Source organism: Limanda limanda, chromosome 3 (assembly GCF_963576545.1).
Source record: "Limanda limanda chromosome 3, fLimLim1.1, whole genome shotgun sequence".
Taxonomy (NCBI): Eukaryota; Metazoa; Chordata; class Actinopteri; order Pleuronectiformes; family Pleuronectidae; genus Limanda; species Limanda limanda.
In genome coordinates, this window is record NC_083638.1 from 11,748,089 (window position 1) to 11,771,621 (window position 23,533).

Consider the following 23,533-nt stretch of genomic DNA (forward strand, 5'->3'; position numbering starts at 1 on the left):
TTCCTCCACATATTTGCACGCACACATTTTGAGGGGCTTGGAACTCTCCAGTAGTTTGGACGACAATCATAAATATTCTAAGACTATGTAAACAATGTATTTGCGTGGATGTAGACTCAGTGGCAGTGAGGGTTCCACTGGAGGTGTCACAGCTGCTGCTGCTGCCACGATCTGAAGCTGCTCCTGCTGTCAGACTTCCTGAAGCTAGACTCATACTAGGGACTCTCTCCGTCGCAGTCGTTGCCCGACACATAGAAGAACCGGAAAACTGACGAAGCCCGGTCTTCACTGCCACTGTGCTCCTGGAACAGGACAGAAACTTCCCCAGAGGCCGACCGGCCATTCCTACACAGGGCGCCGCCATCTTTTTCTGCTGTGTTCAGAGCACAGGCAGAAAAATTGTAACGATGGCGGATTAGGTTGAAATCACACGGAACGCGGGACTTTCATTCAAATTACTTCCCTTGCAACCCAAGAATACTCAAAATAAAAAGGAGATTTTCCTGTGGTAAACTATTGTCCTGTAATAAATCTGGAAGAAGAATACAGATTTCATATGGAGCCTTTAAACGAGTGTTTTCAAAGGTATGTTCATATTTACGAGAGTTTGCGAAGAACTTGAAAGCACCATATTCCTATTTCCTACCCACAATCCTTTGTGGAAGAAAGAACAGACCATTCTGATAAAAGTGGGGTACGGTGAAATTAGAATGCCCTTTAAAACACACAAACCACACCGTTACGTACTATTTAGGTATATTATAGTGTTTTTTAGCTTTACAATTGTATTTTACGATCTATTTTGCAAGTTAAACATAAATAATGTTTTGGTAACTATAACGTTATAACTGCTTTGCCACCCGTCAAAACCCAAAGCTTTTAGTGGCACGGTCCGTTCCGTTAGCATCTTCAATGTCACGTTTGTGTTGTTAGATGTAGCTGAATGTGGCTGCATTAGTTAAAGAACCCGACAGAAGATGTATAAATTCAACAGTTTATTAGTTGGTTCTGTCGGTAACGTGTGTCGACAGCTGGCTGCCTCCCTGAACGGGAATGGAAGCTCCCTGTAAGTGTGTTATTGATCCAGCGTGACTAGCATCATGCTAGCTGTCACAGTCTGCTGTTGGCTTGCAGCTGTGCAGCATGTGTTGTGTTGTGTTTTCCCTTTGCGGTAATGAACGGTGCTTAGTGTTGTTAATGAACTAGTGTGTGTGTGTGCAGATGCGGAAGCCTGCGGACACTGTGCAGCAGCGCGGTCGGACTCCAGCAGACTTCAGCCTCCCCGGACTCTGGGAAAGCGACCAAAGACTTCAGGTCACATCTCTGCTGTTAACTCCTGTTCAACCTGCTGGGAACACTGGGAACCACAGTAGAAATCAATCCATATCTTTGTGTTCACACCTGCAGCCATTTCCCTCCCCTGCCTGGTCAGGACAGTGCGCTGAGGTGGGCTGGGAAGAAGTTTGATGAGCTGCCCATCGTTCACATTAAAGCCACATACAACAAGTAAGTGAAGCCAGTGACATCAAACTGTAAAGTGACACATCCTCAGTTGTTATAGAGACATAAGCATGTTTCCATATTGGATTCTGTTCCCAGATAATCTACAATACTGTGCACATTAATACCAGATGATTGACGTTTACTCTGATCATTTGATTCCTCATATTATGTAGGTGTGGTAATAAGATACCAAACCAGGGTGTGCATGATGAGAAGGGAAATTTTAGAGTAGAAATAAAGTCAGTTTTTTGTCACTTTCTCACAAAGGGAACTTTTGATTGAGTGCAACTTATAATATCATATATTATCAGTGTTTTAGTTCCAAATTGATCGAGCTAAAAAATAAATTCGTATGACTTTTCATTCTTTATAGGAAAACTACTAGTGACGTTTATACGTTTTCAGATTTTTAAGTTGCCACCTGACTGATTCCTACGGAAGCGTATTGCATTGACTTATTAAAAAAAAAAAAAAGCCTTGGGTAAAAAAAAAAGAAAAAGTTCTTTACAAAAGTTATTCCTGTTTTTCGAAGTTTTTTCCCCCCTGTTTTTCGAAGTTTTTTATTTTCTGATTTTACGAGATAAAAATCCTGTTTTTCGAACTTTTTTATTTTCTGTTTTTACGAGGTAAAAATCCTGTTTTTCTGAGTTACGTTTTCTCCGGAAAAGGCGTTCCCTTCACGAGAGATGGTTAGATTGGGACATCACACTCGTTTATTTTCCTTCACACTTTTCTCTATCGATAGAACCCCTTTTCGTTAGAACCCCTTTCAAAACAAGAGTCCCAGGAAAAACAGGATTTTTATCTCGGAAAAACAGGGGTAAAAAAAGTTCGAAAAACAGGATTTTTATCTCAGAAAACAGGGGGAAAAAAAAAGTTCTAAAAACACGAAAAATCCTGTTTTTCGAACTTTTTATTTTTTTTACCCAGAGCTTTTTTTATTTTTTCAAGTGATTGCAATACGCTACCGTAGATTCCTGCAACACTTATTTAAAATGTCAGCTTTGTATATGGATAACAAAACAAGTAGAAAAAACAGTATTTTCTACTAGCTAGCTTCAGTCCCCTTTAGAAAATGCATCATACAGTTTGTACAAGTTTCCTCTCAATAGAGCTGTGCAATGTTAAATCATCTTCCATTTCATATTATGCTCTTTCATTCACACTCTTTATGTAAAAATGGACGACACTTGGGTCTTCCACACGCCACTAATGAAGAGATGTGCCTCAGAACAGGGTCATTCTGAACAGGGCAGGGATTCCAGTAGGAGTTACAAGGAACAATGTCCATCTGTTAGGACCTGAGATTTTATTGATAACAAAATTGTCTTACTTCAAATGCAGAAATTCAAACACTGAAAAAACAGACTGAACATAAACAGTAAATTATAAGTCTACATTGATTTTGTGTTTACTAATTAATAGCTGTTGTGAATCTGACCCTGGTGAGATATATACAAGTGGCAGATGCATTCTCAGGAGTCTAGTGAGTGTTGATCTGAGAACAGAAGCAGATTTTGCTGAACCAAACACAAAGCAGAAGAATCCGGTGTAGCTGCAGCTCCGTACAGAGGATTACCTTCTTATGATTTTGTGATGCTGTCAGGTATGTTATGGGGAACATTAGGCTAGTCATCAGTGTGACAGTGTATGAAATTCAGCCTTTTTAGTATTCAACAAACAAACTTTCCAATGAGTCTGGAGTCAGTGGCTCAGTAAACTGTTGTGTCCTGTGGCAGCACACACATACAGCTGACAGACAGCGCCGGGCAGTCCATGGTCAGGACGTCTTGCGGAACAGAAGGTTTCAAGAACATCAAGAAGTCGACACCCATCGCCGCTCAGACTGCGGGCATTTCTGCTGCTTCGGTAAGTTCTCACACGACGCACTGACACACACTCACTGTGAGACAGCAGGTCGGAAGCTCAAAGACACTTGGACAACAAGGCCACATGACAGGAGAGGCTCTGTGTTAAATGTTACAGGACGGATTGGAGCCGTCATTGTTAAAAAGCTCTTTTAGACTTTGTGTTGGCCTGACTTATAAAGACACAGGCACACCAGGTTAAGGTTGTAGTTTTCTCCACAAAGAAAACAGACTGGAGAAATAAGGTTTTATTATAGGGCTTCCATAGTCCTCCTGTATTGTTAACTAGTTTTTCAAATAGTGAACATATTGTGACCTAAACTGTTGTCGCATTTTATTATTTTTTACTACAGTTAAAGATAACAATATAAGAAGAGCTTTAACAAGAACATTGTCGATTTTATTGTCAGTAGAGCGAGTCTCAAAAGTAATACTGGTTATTTTCTGCTACAACGATTTATTTCTTGGTCCAGAAAATATCACAAAATAATGAAAACCACAGCTTGTGAAAACCCAGTGTGATTTGTCCAATCACTAGTTCTTTCTCAAACAGTCTCAAACCAAATGACTTTCAGTTTAACTTTAACACAAAGACAAAAGCAGCAAATCACCACAACTATGAAAGTGGGATAAGCTAATGTTTGGCCTTGATTAACTTGATTGTTTCACCTCTACAGTCAAACCTTTTTTTGTGCTGTTTCCTGTTAATCTCAAAGTAAAAAAATTGGCTTAAACTCATTACTAATTTGTTTATTTTAGTTGTATCAAGAAAAGTGCTGTGAAATAACTAATAGATGTTACAAACTGTTTATGTATGTTAATTACATCTGTTAGCCCCCATGGTCTGAAGTCCACACTCCTTTGAACTTTTGAACTGACTGTTGTGAACAGGCAGTCAGACAGATGCCTCACATTCATCCTCACTGTCTCTTCCTCTGAATAGAAAGCCACAACAAAGGGAGTAACGTTTGTTCGAGTTGTGGTCCAAGGTCTTGGTCCTGGACGTCTGGTGAGTACAAGAAAGAAATCCAGTGTATTACTGCTGCTACCATGAGTTGTTGGCTCGTGATCCCTGTAGAGAATCAATGTACCACCACAAAGTCCCTTTGAGTTATTGCAAATCTTGTTATTCAACCTTTAGACATTTTTTATGTTGTTGCTGCTACACCAGTAATTATTATCTGAAATGTCAGAAAACAGTGAGATTATCCAGTGCTTAATGCAGCCTCCTTGGAGGCCAATGGTCCAAAACCCATAAAGGGATAGTTCACCGAAAAATGAAAATGAACTTATCTACTCACCACTAAGTGTTTGAGTCCACAAAACACTTTCTTTCTGAAGGAGTCCCTAGTTACTTTAATTGTATTGAATTTGGCTGCAACACTGTTTACCCCTGAAACTCCGAAAGTGTTTTGTGGACTCAAGCACTTCACCCACCCCTCCATCTGCATAGTGGTGAGTAGATTAGTTCATTTTCATTTTTTGGTGAACTATCCCTTTAAGAATTTGTATGTGCATTGATTTACAATTTAACAGATTTACAGACATTTGAAAAGCTGGAACCATCAAATCCTCTGTGTTTCTGTCTGTTTAATTTATATTGATCAACTAATTGCTTAAAAAATAAATTGACATTAATATTCCAAAAATGTCCATATATTGATGTCATCAGTTTCTGTTCTTGGTTATTGTATTTGCAGCAATGGTTTGTACATTTTTAGAGTAACAGAGACATGAGTGTTGATCAAGTGCAAATGGGACAAGTGGAATGATCGACATGTTTTACATGTTGTATGACCGACCGGTTTGTGTTGATCTAATGATGGGTGGCAGAAAAAAACAACCTGTGACTGTACCGAGAAATTATCCCGTAATTCATATCTGACTTTTTTTACAATGAGGCTGTCAAAGGAGCCACATGCAACTCGATCTGTTCCTGAGAGTTTCAATAAGGAACAAATGGCTTTTATCTGTGTTGTGCAGTCTGCGATCAAAGGCTTGACGATGGGAGGCCTGGAGGTGGTATCGATCACCGACAACACCCCCGTGCCACACAACGGATGCCGCCCGCGCAAAGCCAGAAGGACGTGATCCTCTTGTACCAGAGCGAGCAGCAGGATGGAGATGTTTTGTTGAAAGATTCTAATAAAGTGTTAAATTGTGTAACTGCCTCTGAGCTGTCCATATGTTATTAGTCAGTGGAAATAATGGCAGAGCGTGTTGTTAATGAGCTGAGAACAGGTGTGTCTGTCCTCTGCTCACTGCAGACAGCGATATGATCATATGAGCACTGATGTTTACACACACACACTCTTGATGTTGCCAGATGTTTTTAATTAGTTTGAGATATACACTACCGTTCAAAAGTTTGGGGTCACATAGAAATGTTCTTATTTTTTCAAAGAAAAGCACTGTTTTTTTAAATGAAGATAACATTAAATTAATCAGAAATACACTCTATACATTGTTAATGTGGTAAATGACTATTCTAGGTGGAAACGTCTGGTTTTAAATGAAATATCTACATAGGTGTATAGAGGCCCATTTCCAGCAACTATTACTCCAGTGCTAATGGTACATTGTGTTTGCTAAACGCCTTAGAAGACTAATGGATGATTAGAAAACCCTTGTGCAATTATGTTAGCACAGCTGAAAACTGTTAAGCTGGTGAGAGAAGCTATACAACTGGCCTTCCTTTGAGCAAGTTGAGTATCTGGAGCATCACATTTGTGGATTCGATTATACTCTCAAAATGGCCAGAAAAAGAGAACTTTCATGTGAAACTCGCCAGTCTATTCTTGTTCTTAGAAATTAAGGCTATTCCATGCGAGGGAAAGGGAAGTGGGAGGCCCCGGTGCACAACTCAGCAAGAAGACAAGTATATTAGAGTCTCTAGTTTGAGAAATAGACGCCTCACAGGTCCTCAACTGGCAGCTTCTTTAAATGGTACCAGCAAAATGCCAGAGTGGCAGAGAAAAAGCCATATCTGAGACTGGCCAATAAAAAGAAAAGATTGATATGGGAAAAATAACACAGACATTGGACAGAGGAAGATGGAAAAAAGTGTTATGGACAGACAAATCAAAGTTTGAGGTGTTTGGATCACACAGAAGAACAGTTGTGAGACGCAGAACAGGTGAAAAGATGCTGGAAGAGTGCCTGACGCCATCTGTCAAGCATGGTGGAGGTCATGTGATGGTCTGGGGCTGCTTTGGTGCTGGTAAAGTGGGAGATTTGTACAAGGTAAAAGGGATTTTAAATGAGGAAGGCTATCACTCCATTTTGCAACGCCATGCCATACCCTGTGGACAGCGCTTGATTGGAGCCAATTTCCTCCTACAACAGGGCAATGACCCAAAGCACACCTCCAAATTATGCAAGAACTATTTAGGGAAGAAGCATGCAGCTGGTATGCTGTCTGTAATGTAACTTGCGGGAGGGGCTTCAGGAAGCGTGGGGTGAAATTTCTACAGATTACCTCAACAAATTAACAGCTAGAATGCCAAAGGTCTGCAATGCTGTAATTGCTGCAAATGGAGCATTTTTTGACGAAAGCAGTTAGAACAAAATTTATATTTCAAATAAAAATCATTATTTCTAACCTTGTCAATGTCTTGACTATATTTTCTATTCATTTTGCCACTCATTGGATAAATAAAAGTGTGAGTTTTCATGGAAAACACGAAATTGTCTGGGTGACCACAAGCTTTTGAACGGTAGTGTAATTATTGTATGTCTTTCTTTTATGAATTCCACAAGCTTTCAGTTATTTATTCATTAATTTCTATAAACTGTCATAATAAAATGTCTCATCTTATTTAACTTGACAGACTGGGGAGAGACCATTCAAGTCTGGAGGATTTTAATAAGAACTTGCTCATGCATCTCCTGTCTGTGGACATTTAAACCTTTTATTTCATTTATGGTGGGATTTTAACCAATCAAGTTGGTGTTTATAAGGTACATCTGCCCTCGTAGCAATAATTTAGTGTGGTGTTTTTTAAATCAAATCTCACACTCAATATACCCAGCCCTGATCTAAACCTAACTTAACAAACAGCCCACAATGTTCCCACTCTGTAAAGTTTTTCCTCAAAACGGTCCTCACAAAGATATAAGTACATGTACACACACACACACAATGAACAGATGAAGCAACTTCTGGTATGAATAATTTCTCTATATTTAACATGAGACAGTCAAGCATCAGTTTAATATATGAACACAACAGAATAAAGCTTTGGGGGGAAAGCTGTCATTTACAGATCAGTCCAGTATGACAGATGATAAGAGAAACCACTGCCCCTGGTGTTGAGTATGTGTATGTGACAGATGAGTCATCATCACGACAGACTTCCCTTAGCGTAACAATCTTCTGGACGTACGTTCTTATGTAAAACCTGGTAGATGTGTGTGATGAGAATATCACAGCCATGGTTAGAGTGTTAATCAGAAGCTCTATTGGTTGAAATGTGATTATGGAGCCTTGTACATTGGCTGAACAGAACATTTGGAAATGTTACATTTCAACATCGGACAACAGTTCAAGTCCAATGTGGCCATTTAGTGTCAAAGAGACAAAGCGGAGCATCTCTGCTGTAGGGAGATGTTGGTTCTACAGAGCAGAGGTCAGGGTTGAAGCCTCATAGTGAACACACTGACATAAAGACTCCTTATAATCCACCAGACTCTCGCATGCAAACGATTCATTTAATATTAAGTGCACACACAAACAAAATTAGCCCTTTATAAGCAATGAACCGACTCCCTATTGCAGCTGGAGATGAACAGAAACACGACACAAGACACACATCTTGTGCACTTTCTCAGCCATGTTGTATAGTGCACACAGCGGCCCTTTATCGTCCCGCTGCTGAGACGCCTCTGCTGCCAAACAGCTCGCCAACCACACCGAACATGTCCTTCATTCGTGCTTACATCCGTTTGCAGAGGAAAAGCCTGAGGTGGTTCGAAAACAGAGTCACACTCACGTCAATGAAGATTTAATGAGGCCGTCCATATTCTCGTTTTGTCAACACTGCAGCTGCTTTCTGGAACATCCAAACTTAAAGTGGCTGCAATCTACTCTCAGAGGTGAAAGTGCTTCAGACGGGGCTGCTGCTACTGCTGCTCGAGTTTAAGAGGATTTTCAGGGAAAGAAAATAAATAAATCTCGTAATAAATCGGAGCAAATCAATTCATGATTGTAACAATAAAGTTGGAGAAACCGTAAATAGAAAAATAAGCAACAGCCTTAAACAAAATCAATAACCATGAACATTTATTTAGCTGTTGCTCTCAGCTTAAATGTATGTGTGTTCTGTCAGTCAGCCGGAGAGAGGTGGGTGGTGTTTACTTTACGTCTGGATCACAGACTTTGCCTTTAATTCTACCATCCACCCTCCTCAAGTCAGGGCACTCAGGCAGAGTATGTGGCTCCCCCACACCAATTTATATTGTAGATGTTCTGTATTCAAACACACAGGTTGGAAAACCTCGAGCTGCGGCTGCATGTTGGGAATATTCTGGAAAGCATTTGAATTAATCCATGATCTGAAGGACGACTGCAAGGACGAAACTGCTCAAACTGACAATTCATACGGCCGATATAACTTAAAACTGACATAGAAAAAATGTGCAGTACAGAAAATAGAGATTTTATACATACTTGCTATACAAAAATACTTTGCTTTATCTTAAATGGAGTCCTTCCTTTACATAAATGTCTACACTCTGAATCAGGCAAAACTCAAATTGCCAATGTAAGAAAACGTGGACTCCAGTCAACAGGTCTGGGATTACAGCTCCGCTTGCAGCTCTCCCAGCCTGGTTTCACCTTATATCTGCCACGCATTCAACAGCATCAATACGACAAAACATCAGCATCAGAGGAGCAACGCTGATTCGAAACAAGCACAGAACATAAATAACAGGTTGGATTATATTACCGCGAACCTCACAGCAAAATAACCCCCAGAAAAGTTGATGGTTAATAGGGTTAAAGAAAATGGGTTGAGGCTTTTAGGAAGCGTTTTCATCAGGAGTGCAAGTGGCAGTAATGGGCGGCACACAAAGCAATGGTTTCATAATGATAATATCAGGCCTTTTCCCCCTGACTGGGGAGGATATTTTCCTGTTGTAAGACACGTCACATCACTCGCATTCTTTAAAGCAGCAAACGTTTCAATTTGAGGAACAGAGTCAACATCTACACACACACACATCAGCTCTGAATTTCTTTCAGACTCGTAACAATGACAGAAACACCACTGGAGTAGATGGTCGGTCAAATGAAAATTACATTCTGGACGAGTTAAAGTAAACAAAGTGAACAAAGTTCTCACGAGCTAGTGTTGGTGTTGCCTTGACAAAGGCACTTTAACTGCAGGTTGTCCCAGTGAAGGAGGCTCTGAGACTGTGTGGACTGTGTTGGATTGTTAAGGAGGAAAGGACTGAAAACAGACTTACATGACACAGGAGCTCAAGCACTTGGCTCATGTTAAATATTGCACTTTGAAAGAGGGAGATGCAACGTAGAAGTTAAACATTAAAGGGACCAGGAGTGATTGTGCAATCAGCCCTCTGAGCGGGAGCCAGAGAAGGGAAGATAGGTTGGCACTGTGAGTTAAGTGCAGGAGTGGATTTGGTGAGCTGAAGGAGTATCAGAGGATTTTCTGTTTCTCTGCATCACTTCCCCTGGAGGTTGCTGAGCTCAATGTCTTCCTTGCGGCGTTTTTGTTGAGTGAACAGGGAGCTGAAGGGGTAGAGTTTGGCTTTGGCTGGGTAGCGCTGGCCAGCAATGTCCACCTCGTAGTCTCCACGGTTGATGAAGTCCGGGGTGATGGGTGTGGGGAGCCCCTCTCGGCCTGGTGGCGGAGATACAAAGCCAAGGCAGACGTGGCGCTCCAGGGTGTAGCTATAGGCGCTGCTGGTGGTTGACCCGGCCAGCTGGCCGTTACGGTAGATGGGCTCCCCCCACCACGGCCACAGGTCTAGCTCAGTGTCATGATCGTCGAGAACCAGCATGACAAACCGCCGGAACACACCGTCCTGACGCTGCTGCAGCAACGCTTCACGGCCAAGGAAGTCTTTGTCCTGATGGTAGAGTGAGACAGGACAGAGGTACAGACACAGGACAGGATGGGAGGAGGATGAGGAGGAAACAAGAAGGAGTGAGGGAAGTGGACAAAAAGTGGAGGGGAGGAAGAAGAGAAGAGGAATATGTAAAAAAAATGAGGAGAGATAAACAGGAGAGATTAACAACAGAGAACTGTTAAGCTGCTTTCAGACCTGCATTGAACTTCTGATAATCTGACATTCTCTAGAGGGGCTGTATGTGAAAACGCAAATGGCCGAGTGAGAGGCTCTGGACTTTCTCCAGAGTTGCTCCTGCCAGCCCCCTAGTAAAAACTCTGCTTTACACATAAAAGACGCAGACGTCAATTTAAGCTGCCTTCAGACATGCACTCAACTCTGGAACTTCTCTGCACTTTCTCTGAAAGAGGAGCATGTGTGAACGCCAATGTCGGACTGAGAGCCTCCAGATTGGCTCTGGACTACTCCACCTGGCTCCCCCGTATAAAGTCAGCATCAAACCAGAAAAATCGGATTTCCTGGAAACTGAAAATCATCATCATATCCAGATGAAAAAGACAGACAAAGACTTTAACTTAGAGAGAGAACACATGATCTCAGCAGCTGAATGTATGTCCTGCTGTGCAACCTCTCACTGGAATGCTCCAGAGATTTCTGGGTTGTTGTGAACAGGTCTGAGCGAAGAATCTCCTGCTGCATTTAAGGCAAACTCCAGAGATAATCCAGCCCCAATTGAGCAGACATTCTGCAGAGTTACTGACTGAAAACGGCTTTAGATTATGAAGCCTGCCCTACAAACAAACAACATCCTCAAACATGACACTGAGCTGTGTGAATATAGGAGCGACAGCAACCACAGCTTTTTGATCTTACACATTTCTTCGTTAATATAGACTGATCATCGGAAAGCAACTGAAACTAATTTCACACTGTGGGTTCCAGTCTTTAATACTTTGACTCTGTCATTATACTTTAGATGTGTGCAGCAGACAGTGTCAATGTGAATGATGGTAAACTTCAGGTGGCTCTGAACACTCAGTGTGTTATGCCTGCAGGTGGAGTCTGGTGACATTTTTTTTTCCATCCTGGCAAAGCAACCCATATGTTCAAGGCTTCAGTACAGAAGAGCCTGTTAGTATTCTGCTCCTCTCTCATCTTTAAACCAATTCAAACTTAACAGAGAGCTTCAAAAAAGCATTTAGTACAATACTGAATATAATGCATCAATACTGATATTGTTGAATCTCTTCTCACCTACATCACCTTGGCAACACTAAGGTCTTGCCGTTTAATGACACTATAAGAAAACAGCTTTGTAATGTGATGTGGTTGCACAGCCCGAGTGTTTACTGACCGTGTCAAACTTAACCCTGAACTCTCGTCCACACTCCAGCGGGGTGGTGAAGGCGTCCAGGTCCTGACCCCAGAAGGCAAAGAACTTCTCTATGCGGAGGCTGCGCAGCGCGTAGTACCCTGCGTTACGAATCCCGTACTTGTGACCCACTGACATCAACTCGTTGTACACATGCAGGGCGTACTGTGGGGAGCAGAGGAGGAGAGTGATGAACTTCTTGTACTGTGTAATAAAAGCTTAGAAACCATCCTGTGACTACATGTTAGTGTGTGTGCAGGTTGAACCTCTATGGGGATGTAGAGCATGAAGCCGGGCTCTCCAGTGTGAGTCATACTCATCACTCTGATCCCGTTGGCGTAGCCCACACTCATCTCCTGTAAACACACACAAACACAATCAGCTACCATTCATGTCAACGTGTAGACAATCATATAATGGTACTGTTACTAGCCGTTGTTTCTTACCTTACAGAACATGGAGGGGAAGTGGTCAGGTGTCATTGAAACATATGACAGCTCAGCCAAAACATCCATTGCACGAGGTCCAATCAGATTTAAAGCTGCGGGTAATAGAGAAAAAAAGATCCCCTGATTAACAAACCTCAGCCCAGGTCAGGTTCGTCCTCCCTCCATGTTTCCTGACCTGGATCACAACCAGTAATAATATTAAAATGTACAAAGGAGCTGAGAGGGACTCAAGTCAGAGGTGAAGGTGCTATTTTTCTTTTTTTAAATAAAAAACCTGAGCTAATTGTACTTGTAAGCTAAAATTGAATTATTAACTAATAAAAATAATTAGTCTTAGTTACCACCAATAACATGTGGATCATTAGAGTTAGCTGCACAGTGCCTGCACAGGTTTTGGGATAGCTATTGTTGGTTGGTGTTTTATTTTGTATACAGAAAATGTATATTTACCTGTTAATGTTGCTCACATTTCAGACAGTTATGGTAATTACATTACAACCATACTGATATTTTTTGAATGTGTGATTAACCACCCACTTAATCACACTAATGTCTAACAATTGCCAGAATCAGGTCATGTAATAGGGTTCTGAGCAGATATCTGATGATGGTGCATTGCTTCCAGTGTCTAAAACAGTGTGGCCAGCTGGCAACATCACTGCAGATCAAGTGTGCTGCACTTACCTGTGTACTTCCAGCTGACATCCTCTAGGTGGAGCTGTGGTTCATCAGGCATGTGTTTCTTCATCCAGGACCAACAGTGGACCTGCTGGTCGGTCGGAGAAACGATGAAAAAGCTGCAAAGGAGAAGAAAAGTGTGAGTTATTCCAAGTGAATCATTATGATCTACAGGTGTACAGTGTTATTTGTGGTTCAGACCTGTTCTTGCTCAGGCGGACAACGCTGCAGTCGTTCTCGTAACCTCCCTTCTCGTTCAACATGCCGGTGTGGACGATGTGTCCAACAGGGACATCCAGGTCGTTGGCACACAGATGCTGCAGCAGCTCCATAGCCTGGTCTCCTGTTGCCTGGGACATCAGGACAGAGCAAAGGGGTTAACTTGGTAAACACATGCTGACGTCACTGACTGGCTGTGACCAGAGGGGAAATATATTATTCTAAATATGAAGCCACAAATAAGGGCAGCAGCAGTTTAATGCTTTATGAGATCCAGTGTTGATTAACAATTATTAGCTGTCATGCATCATCACTCACAGTCAGTTCAAACTTGGTGAAGGAGGACATGTCAATGACACACACGGCCTCTTTGCAGCATTTCACTTCTGCTCCAACAATGTCAAACCAGTCTGGTTTGTAGAAGGTCTTACTCTGGTCCAGAGAGAGCAAATCTACAAACACATTCAGTAAAATAAAACAAATAATTCAGGCATTAGAGAAAATACACTTGCTGCTGGGGACATGTTCTAACCACATCAAGACATTTAATTTATCAGAATTCATTAGATTCAAAATCCCCACTTGCTACTTTTAAATCTACAATTAAAAAGAGCTCTTTAAATGGAAATTCTCTCAAGATTATGAGCAGCATTTTTCAAGAGACTTCCCCGATGTGACAATAAGAAAATTAAGCAAAACTGGAAATCATCTGCTGATAGAAGCAATAACAGTCTTTCACAGTCCTTCCCAGTGTACAATATCAACTGAAATATTGATATCAATCATATAATATGATTATCAACAGATAACTTATCATAAAAGTGTCATGAAATTGTGTCATTTCTAGCTGCTTTATTCATTGCTGTATTATGATTCTCCTTCTTCGGTCGTGTCAGCTCCGCCTACACATCTGCCCCAAAGAACACTCAAGCGTGCGAGAGATCTGTGATGAACGGTTGTTACCAGGGAGGAAGAGTTTTCAAAGCTGTCTTTCTGTCTGTCAGCAAGATTATTAAAAAATTACAGAACTAATTTCTGAGAAGTGCAGGGAGGAAGAAATCATGACACATTGGGTGGATTTAAAGATACAGGCAGATACGGATTTTGTTTTACTTTCATTAACTGGGAGAAATATGGTGTTGGCCTTTGCAGAAGTATGTGCTCTACAAGCATCCTTCCTAGTTTTATTAATTACACCTGATGAACTTCATCAAAACTTACTGACCTGGCAGTTCTTCACAAGTTTAATACAATTAATTGATTTGTGAAGCTCACTCAAAAATGTAAGATAAAGTGAATGTAGATTGTATGTTTGCTGTTCAGTAACTCTTACCTTTCCCATGAGGAACAAAGTATTTGGGCCTCTCAAAGCCATGTTTCTCCATCCAGCGTGCTCCCTGAGTGTCCAGGCGGTCATACAGAGGACTGGTCCTTAGCTGACGGCCAGTCTGAAAGTCCCAGCGAGGAACCTTCAGTTCATACAGCAGAGCTGGACCCAAACACACACAGACACTTTGAAGCACCAAAGCAAAACTGCCAAAAACAGTTTACATTCATAGAATTATAAGCACAGGAAAAAATAAATAATGACCAAGTACATTTTTATTGTGTTTTAGGCCATCAGCGCTAACTACTTTACCAAATATCAACATCTGTCAGTTATTCTGATAAATTTTGGATGGCAAAAAAGTGAATCTTCCAATCTGATGCTTTAACTCTGTTCAGTTACTGGTTTCATGCCTGAGGGAGAAGTTTTTTTAATAACAAATATTGCTTTTCCCTTGGCATCACCTATGATATGTGAATAATGGGGAAATAACTAGCTTCTCACACTAGAGAGCTTGGGTTAATTGAGAGCATCATTTTTTTATTATCTTTAACAGAAATATTAAAATGGTTAAAAAAACGTAACCCTTAAAAGTATATTACTCACGCATGACTTCCATTACTCTGTGTCTCAGGAAGGTTCGGCTGCTCTGCAAGTTACCAAAGCGTTTGATGTCCAGTGGCCACACGTTGGCGGTGGGGTAGCCGTAGGTCATCCACTCTGCCAGGTACCTTCATAACAAATCACACACAAACACACACCATTTGTGCTTCATTGTAATGCAACCAAAACATATCACAATTCTGATCGCTGCCATTTAGAAACCGATTAGTTTCTGTGTCAGTCCCAAACCTAAATACATTAAGGTGTAGAATAAATTTCAGTCTGGTCTTCAAACCCATTTGATTACGTTCATTCACATCTACACCACAGGCTGTGCTCCAGCAAATACATTTAAATTTACACATCCTTACTTGCCAGCTCCTCCAGCGAAAGACAAACCGGAGGAGTTCATCCCTGCCAGCACGTAGTATCCAGAGAGGCCCGGGATCTCCCCCATCAGGCAGCGCATATCAGGCGTGAAGGACTCCGGACAGTTGACCAGCTGATGGATCTCAGCGGTCTCCAGACCAGGCATCCTCCTCATCAGAGATGTGAGCATTGGCTCTGGAGGGAAACAAGACAATGAGGTTGATCTTTTTAGAAAGTTCATAAAATATCCACATCAATGTGTAACATTTTAAATGATTAACAAACCAGTATATGATAAAGTTTACTATGCATGCCTCGTATTTCCCCATAAACCACAGACTTCCTGTCACAACACAAGGCGGCTACTTGTCTTTTCGACCTTCTCTGTTGTTTCTAGCATTACAAAAAAAAAATAGAAGAAATACTGGACTTGGCTTAAATTGCCTTTTGATTTACCTCCACCACCAACAGCCCTGTACAACTGTGAAATATTCCACAAGCTCAAGCTCCTTCTGCACAGCAGGAAGTGTAACCTTATCTCACATTGTGCCATAAACAGACCAGCAGGTATTCTTTCATGAAAGACGAACCTAAGGCAACAGTGTTCAGTGCTGTGTCAGTAGAAACTACATTGTGTTATCGCTCTTTTCTGTCTGTGAATTAGTTTGATAATTTAATTGATTTCATGGGTTTCCTAGATTTGATCACAGACTAGAAACACAGCGCAATAAAATGGAAAACTCGGTGGTACGAAAAATAACTGTGATTACAGTTGTCGAACCAGCCCTAACAGCTTGGTCTGACTCAGTGTGTTGCTGCAGTCCAGGGCCAGTTGTTGACACACTGCTGCCTTTATGACAACCTGTCAAACTGAATGAGGAATCTCAGATTACCAGTGCAAGGCCAAGGCCAAAGGACAGGTGTGCGTGCTTGTGTGCGTACTTGTGTGCGTACTTGTGTGCGTGCTTGTGTGCGTGCTTGTGTGCGTGCTTGTGTGCGTGCTTGTGTGCGTGCTTGTGTGCGTGCATACGCCTGTGGGGACATACATACATACATACCATACAATTAACATTTCAAAAGCATACAAAAAAGATGCCTGCACTGACCCAGTTTTTTTTTTCTTCTATCAACAAGGGATAATTATAAACGTATTAATAAATAAATAATAAATCCATGAGTATAGCCTTGCCAAAAAAATAATAATTAAATGAAATAATACTTATGATATGTATATACTTAAGAGATAGAGTGCAGTTGAACATCTGAGAAGACTTTGACAGCCAAGTGTCTCGAGTGATGTGTCTGCCTCGTCTACCAATAATCTCTCGATGTACAATTGCTCAAAATAGTATTAAATATACAAAATAAGTTTAAATGTGCAAAATAAATCTTTGTATGCAAAATATACATATTGCCTGTCCATCTCCCATCCCTCCCTCCAGCTCTCTCCTTTACCAAAGTGGTCCCAGTCCTCCTGCATGTTCTGGATCTCCAGCTGGTTGCGACCCTCTGTGAAAATGGGTTTGGGATTCTTCTCAAAGCCCCCCGACAGGAGACCACCCTGCCACGGCCGTGCATATATCCTGCCGTCCATATCGATCACCACTAAAGACAAGACACAAGTCAGTTAGATCACTCTCTCTCTCTCTCTCTCGTTTGGAACAAACCTGCAAAAAAGCATTTACATTAACACAAAGGATTATAACATTTTTACTGTAAATAATTATACATTTTCTGAGTATATTATCAATTATAAAGGACTGAATCTAGTAGCATTAAATTCAGTAAAATAATACATTCATTACATACACCTTATACTCTCACTCTCAACCAATAGTTTCATTCCTAGATGTATTTTTAAAGTGTGTATTCTCCAGTTCATTAATGCATATGACAAAGTAACTGCTATCGTGCTATCTGACTGATGTTTGTTGTAATATTACAATATTATAGATATGACTTTTTGCAGGAGATTAAATGATTGTAATTTACAATCTGTTGGTAAATGTGTATCTGTTGCAAAAGATGGTTCATTTTCCTGTGAGGTTAATGTGAGAGACCTGGGGTGCCGGGGGGAAGTGGCTCCTGGAGAGGTTTTGTGAGAAGGTAGAAGTGTTCACAGCCATGAAGAGGAACCGAAACCTTCGTCTCACTTGCCTGGCCAAGCTCGTAAGCCCACTGGAGAAGAGACAGGCATTACAAATGTGTCTATGTTGCTGGTAAGAAAACAAGTATATTGCTCAAAACAGCACATTTCACATAAAACTGACTATTTGTACAGTCGGGCAACACTCAGATCTAGCATGTCAGGCTAACTTCAGCCACCCCCATTCGAGTAATACGGATATTTGCTGTGCGAAATGCTACAGTCTGATCTCAATCTTCCCAATGTTTAGTTATATCTGGTTAATAATGTAGGTAAAAAGAACAAGAAATTGACATGATTCCCAAACGCTGACAAAGCTCTTCCCTCACAGACTCCTTGATTTAAGATGGCCCTGCGATTCATTGATGCGGACATGTATTCCTCAATTCCACTCAAAGGTTTACCTGTCCAGCACAGTTGACGAAGTATTCACACTCAATTGAGCCCCGGTCAGTCTCCACTGCCATCACATGACCCTTCTCCACCAGAACCTGCTGAACAGTGGTCCGCTCCAGGATTTGAACCCCTGGATAGTATGAGAATGATGAGGGGATGAGAAGAAAGGAGGAGGGAGGGAGGAGATGACAATGAAGAGGATGAGCAGAAGGTGGCAGAACAGTAAAATGGCTTGAATTAAAGATTAAAGAACTACTGGGTAAACATTTCTTAGAGTGTTCCATTACTGGTCCATCAAAGGTAAGTTCTGAGCTACCTTGTCCAGCAGCAGCCGTAGCCAAGGCATGGTTAACTTCAGGTGGAGACACCACAGCATCTTCAGGGAGGTAGAGCGCTCCTACCAGGTCATGAATATTAACAAGAGGGTGGAGTTTGGCCACTTCCTTAGGTTTAATGATGTTACAGCTGATCCCCATTACCCTAAGGATAGGAGATACACACAAAGGCTTAAAATGAATAAAGATTTTTAAACTTGTCCTTCGCATCAGTGTGACACCAGCTTTAAATATAATGACAAATGTTTGTGTGATAACAATATCAGACAAACACCTGGAGTGGAAGACAAAGATATAGCAGCTGTGTGATCATAGTTTTGATTTTCTACCAGTAATAAAATGGTCCAGTTAAAGAAACAAGGTAATCTGTCTTGTTTATATGTTAGAGCAACATATTACCACCAGGCTCAGAGTTCAGGCCCTGGAGTGACAGAGTCAGACAAAACTCAGTTACAGTATATCCACCAACTAACTCAGACTGGTTTAAATATAACTCTCTATATATCATGAGTTTCCTCAATGGGCAAACCATGTACTTTGATAATCAGCCAGCCCATGGATGTGTACATTTAAGAGTAAGTTTTCTATGTTTTGTAAGATTTGCTGTGTCGGCAGCGTTGTGTTTGATAATCAGATGTGTTGAATAGTTCAAAAAAATATCTTGGCCGCTTGACAGCGACCCCCTTCCATATATAAAATGTAATATTGACTTGGGGTTTTCAGGTCTTACTTTAGTCGGGATGCCAGGCGCTTCAGAGAGATGAAACGATCCTGATTTTGAGCCAAACACAAAGACCCCGTCTTCACATAACCTAAAACACACGTACACACAGAAAACAAGCAAACAACAAACAACAAAGTCAAAATGATTGTCCTCAAACTCAAAGTGATCATCATTCAAGCAAAGACTGTAATATGGAGAGATACAATAATGAAACGAAAAGCATATTAATCTTGAGAATATGTAAGGGTTGAAGGAAATTTATAAGCCACATGGACAATAATTATTCACAACAATGAGACATATCATAAACCTTGGTAGCATCATAGTTTGGGTCAATATGAGTCAGACATGACCGTGTCACAGAGGCAGACCTGTTTTGATCCCAGTGTCCCCCTCCAGCTGCTGGTAAAGGCTGTTGGAGTAGTTGGCCATTTGAACCTCTATGGAAATAGGCTTGGCCACACTGACGATGCCAGCACACAGTCTGGTGGTTCCTGCACCAAGTCTGTTATCAGGACAATAAAACAATAAAACATTATTTCAACATTCCCCAGGTTTCTCCAAAAGCTAAGAATCTGGCGCCCTATGCCAGACAATGAAAGAAACAGCACAGACTGCAGAACCCGGAACAGGGCCGATGGAAATGGATCAACTGAGGCCCAAGATGTGAGAGACACACACACACATCCAGGTCTGATCAGCGTGTGGTGGGCCGGCCTTAACGGAGGGTGTCTTCTGACTAAAAGGTTGAAACACCGGATGACACTAAGGTAAACAACTGATGATATGTCCCTTACAGCCGTTGGTTGTCGCCATTTTCCTGTTTTAAAAATAACAGAGCAATATCCAACCAACTCTTTTTACTGTTTCTATTGCCTCCTCACTTAAAGACTGTCTGTTTCTGCCCCCCCCTCCGAGAGGCCTTAAGAGGTCAGAGTTGGTGGCAGTCAGAGCTGCAAACTTTGGGGATCCGGTGTCCTAAAGGCCAACCACAAAACTGGGTCTGAAATATGATTCATTAAATTGCAACTCTACAATATTAGTGGTGGGGGAAAAAATCGATTCTGTTCAGAATCGCAATATTTTGCGCCAGCAATTATATCGATACTGTAGCACAAAGTATTTTTTTTTTAAATATTTATTTACAATTATACATGTAACAGCCCCTGGCTGGCAAAGCATGACGAGGAGAGTTTCAGAGTTTAAAAGATACCTAGTGTGTATGCGGAAAGGATGTTCTCCACTGCAGGAGATATAGTAACGGCCCAGAGGAGCACTTTAACATCTGAGCATGTTGACCAACTCCTTTTTCTGAACAAAAATGCCAATATTCCCAAATGAATTTAACATTTTGGGTCATGACCTCGCATGTCTCAATTTGATTGAAGCTCTAGGTTACTCTTATTTATATGATTGAGCTCAGTGTTCATGTGAGAGGTCTCCTATTCAGAAAATAATTACAAATGTCCTGTGTCCTGAATGTTCAAGGACAAAGTTTTTGCACTACCCTTTCTTAGTTTGTGCACTTCAGTTAATGTGTAGAAGAAAATGTTGTTCACAGAATTAAATGTGACATTTGAAGTGAGTTGAGCAGTCTTATTTTCCTCATTTTTTTGTAATGCCTTTGAATAATATGGGGGACACGAATCGCAATATATCGCAGAATCGAATTGCAATACTTGCAGTATCGCAATATATTGCAGAATCGCAATACTATTGAATCATGGCCCAAATATCGCAATACTATTGTATCGTCACATTTTAGCCAATTCCCACCCCGATACAATATCACCTAAAACTTTAAAGAGATGTATCTCACCTGCCCTGCTCCAGGAGCACAATGTCAGTCCAGCCCAGTTTGGCCAGGTGGTAAGCTACCGAGGTCCCCACTATGCCTCCTCCACAGATCACCACCCGGGCCTGGCTGGGCAGAGGCAGCAGCTGGGAGTCTCCATTGACGGCCAGGCAGTGCGGTGAGGTCCAGAGGGCCCTGCCGGACAACCTGTAGCCGGGCTGGGGCAGCAGCAGCCTGGGGAGCAGGGCAGGGGACAGAGCCCTGGAGCTCCGCACACAGCTGCACATAGCTGTGCTCACTGCACACAAACAAACACACAGCCTCACATACTGGTCATGTACTCACGATCCAAGGTTAATATACAGTACATGTCAGTACTGCACATGTCAAAAATCTAACTCCCTATAGGTTGTAAGATGATGAATGTTAATCTGCATTGAGTGCAGTTGTTAGGAGAGCCCAGGGACTGCTGTGTAGCTGAGCTAACAAGCTAACACTGGGTGACATTAACCCTAGCATCCAGCAGTGTGGCTGGTGGACACGGGGCCTGAGAGGTCCACAAGGTTGACTTGAAATAGACCTTGAGCTGTCACACTTGTATTCCTCTCTGGTGCTAGCTCCCAGCCTTCGCTGCACCTACACTTGTAGCAGCACAGCTAGTTTTAGCTGGTGTGACGTTTAGTTGTCATTGAACATTAGCTTAGCTGTACAGAGCCCGTCCTGACATGTGCGTCGTTAAAGTTTCGAGGAAGTTTACTGAACTGAAATTCTGTTTTTTCTCATATAGTTGCAGTTAGCATTGCAGTTAGCTAGCGACACTAGCTTCGGCTATGGGACAGCTAGCTACTGTTGGTTATTGAGCTGCAGCGGAGCTAAGCGGTGAAGAGACAGTGCTGTCCCGGGGTTTCTCTCACTGTCCACGGCGACAGAAACTCACAGATCCGATCAGGTCCAGACGCTGTTATTGTCAGGAGTCAGGTTCAGAGATACGACACAAACAGCAGCAGCAGCAGCTCCACTGTCAAATGCCTTCAGCACCGAGAGGAACATCCGGTCTGAACCTTCACAATTAAATCTTACACACTCAAGTGTGTTTCCTCCTTAATACGTCTCCTACCAATCAAGTATTATTAATGTGTTGAATCATTTAAACTGTCTTGTTCATGTTTGAGGTAAATTTTGTTTTTAATAAAATAAAACTGTCCATCCCTTTACTGGCTATACTAGCCCCATGCATGGACTTGCACTACATATTCTTATATATTTATATATGTATATATTTTTGTTGTTTTATATATTTATATTTTATTGTACTTTCCACTCCAGCAGTACAAGAACACTTCCCTACTGGACACTGACACTATCACATCATTGCATCCCATTCCTGTATCTGTATATATATTCTCCGTATGTGATTTATGTATGAATGTCAGTGAGGTGTTTAAGTGTTAACTGTATAAGCTACTGGATGATCTGAATTTCCCTCGGGATTAATAAAGTATCCATCTATCTATCTATCTATCTATCTATCTATCTATCTATCTATCTATCTATCTATCTATCTATCTATCTATCTATCTATCTATCTATCTATCTATCTATCTATCTATCTATCTATCTATCTATCTATCTATCTATCTATCTATCTATCTATCTATCTATCTATCTATCTATCTATCTATCTATCTATCTATCTATCTATCTATCTATCTATCTATCTAATGCAAATGCAGAAATACAGATGGGTGTGTACACCAGTGACCACTGAGGGGCGTCAGAGGACTGGGTTGTCTGTAAATTGGAAGGTTTGCATGGTTGATGCAGTGTTTGAAGGAAAGTTACAACAGCTCCCCTCCACCAATACACATTGTAGAAAATAGGATATGATCAATATCCCTTGCACGTCTGAAGGACTACCAGTAGATGTTATCAGATGTTAGGGACATAAGTTCAGTTGTGTACCTTAGTGTCATCAAGTGTTTTCAATGATACAGGCCAAACGCTGAGGCTAAAGGTAAATCTGACCGGCTACTGGCTTGTAGGACAGTAGGCTACTATGAAAGCCATGGGGACGCTCAGTAGGTCAGACATCATTACCTCTATGCCTTTTTAGAACATAGGACAAGATCGAGAATACCCCTTGTATGTTCTACCGCTCTTATTGATGCCTAACACCAATTGATGTTATTGGATGTTAATGACCATCGGATGTTAGGGACATATCTTCAGTTTTGTACCATAGTGTCATCTGGTGTTTGAGCCTTTTAATCACAAGACACCCTCTTCTAAGGCAGAAATACACTTCCTGTTTTCATGAAGCCTCAGAGTAGAACTAACACACCATAACAAAGTAGCATGGAAGAGTGAGTTGGGTGCAAAATAATGAATTTCAAATCATTAAATAATTCCAGTTTATAAGTTATACATTCTAAGAAAAGTATGAATTATAATATAGTTATGAATTGTAAGTTCTTATAATACAACCATGAATATAACATGAAATGTTTGGACCCCAACATAAACTATATTCAAGGTTTTTTAAAGGCCACATGGAAACTATAGATAGCAGCATATATCTATAGACTTTATTTGTAAGGCAGTGACAAATTAACTTACCAAATTGCTTCCACTTTATAATCAGTCATCCTTTATAA

General features: G+C 41.2%; 2 protein-coding genes across 2 annotated transcripts; one reads left to right on the forward strand and one right to left on the reverse strand.

The window, feature by feature from the left end:
• Nucleotides 1-894: 894 nt before the first annotated feature.
• On the forward strand, nucleotides 895-5,537 carry mrps11 (mitochondrial ribosomal protein S11). Its single transcript, XM_061068363.1, has 6 exons — nucleotides 895-1,066; nucleotides 1,222-1,314; nucleotides 1,408-1,506; nucleotides 3,243-3,372; nucleotides 4,315-4,380; nucleotides 5,355-5,537. The coding sequence occupies exons 1-6, from the start codon at nucleotides 978-980 to the stop codon at nucleotides 5,460-5,462; spliced, it is 585 nt and encodes a 194-aa protein (XP_060924346.1). The 5' UTR covers nucleotides 895-977; the 3' UTR covers nucleotides 5,463-5,537.
• A 1,993-nt stretch (nucleotides 5,538-7,530) lies between these two features.
• On the reverse strand, nucleotides 7,531-21,881 carry pdpr (pyruvate dehydrogenase phosphatase regulatory subunit). The gene is made up of 18 exons (XM_061068684.1): nucleotides 21,817-21,881; nucleotides 20,904-21,177; nucleotides 19,456-19,589; nucleotides 19,091-19,172; nucleotides 18,342-18,505; nucleotides 18,034-18,155; nucleotides 17,544-17,661; nucleotides 16,939-17,088; nucleotides 15,486-15,678; nucleotides 15,118-15,242; nucleotides 14,518-14,673; nucleotides 13,503-13,636; nucleotides 13,167-13,315; nucleotides 12,972-13,084; nucleotides 12,285-12,379; nucleotides 12,105-12,194; nucleotides 11,821-12,003; nucleotides 7,531-10,466 (listed from the first exon to the last, which is right to left on the reverse strand). The coding sequence occupies exons 2-18, from the start codon at nucleotides 21,164-21,166 to the stop codon at nucleotides 10,059-10,061; spliced, it is 2,679 nt and encodes an 892-aa protein (XP_060924667.1). The 5' UTR covers nucleotides 21,167-21,177; nucleotides 21,817-21,881; the 3' UTR covers nucleotides 7,531-10,058.
• Nucleotides 21,882-23,533: the final 1,652 nt, after the last annotated feature.

What these genes read in the sequence shown, in the direction of transcription:
- mrps11 (XM_061068363.1), top strand. Translation starts at nt 978, where the DNA reads ATGTATAAATTCAACAGTTTATTAGTTGGTTCTGTCGGTAACGTGTGT. An exon ending in AACGGGAATGGAAGCTCCCT is followed by an intron (nt 1,067 to 1,221) that starts GTAAGTGTGTTA and finishes GTGTGTGTGCAG; the next exon opens with ATGCGGAAGCCTGCGGACAC. An exon ending in CGGGCATTTCTGCTGCTTCG is followed by an intron (nt 3,373 to 4,314) that starts GTAAGTTCTCAC and finishes TCCTCTGAATAG; the next exon opens with AAAGCCACAACAAAGGGAGT.
- pdpr (XM_061068684.1), bottom strand. Translation starts at nt 21,166, where the DNA reads ATGTGCAGCTGTGTGCGGAGCTCCAGGGCTCTGTCCCCTGCCCTGCTC. An exon ending in TACGGCTGCTGCTGGACAAG is followed by an intron (nt 18,156 to 18,341) that starts GTAGCTCAGAAC and finishes CATACTATCCAG; the next exon opens with GGGTTCAAATCCTGGAGCGG. An exon ending in TTCGCTGGAGGAGCTGGCAA is followed by an intron (nt 15,243 to 15,485) that starts GTAAGGATGTGT and finishes TTTGTTATGAAG; the next exon opens with GTACCTGGCAGAGTGGATGA.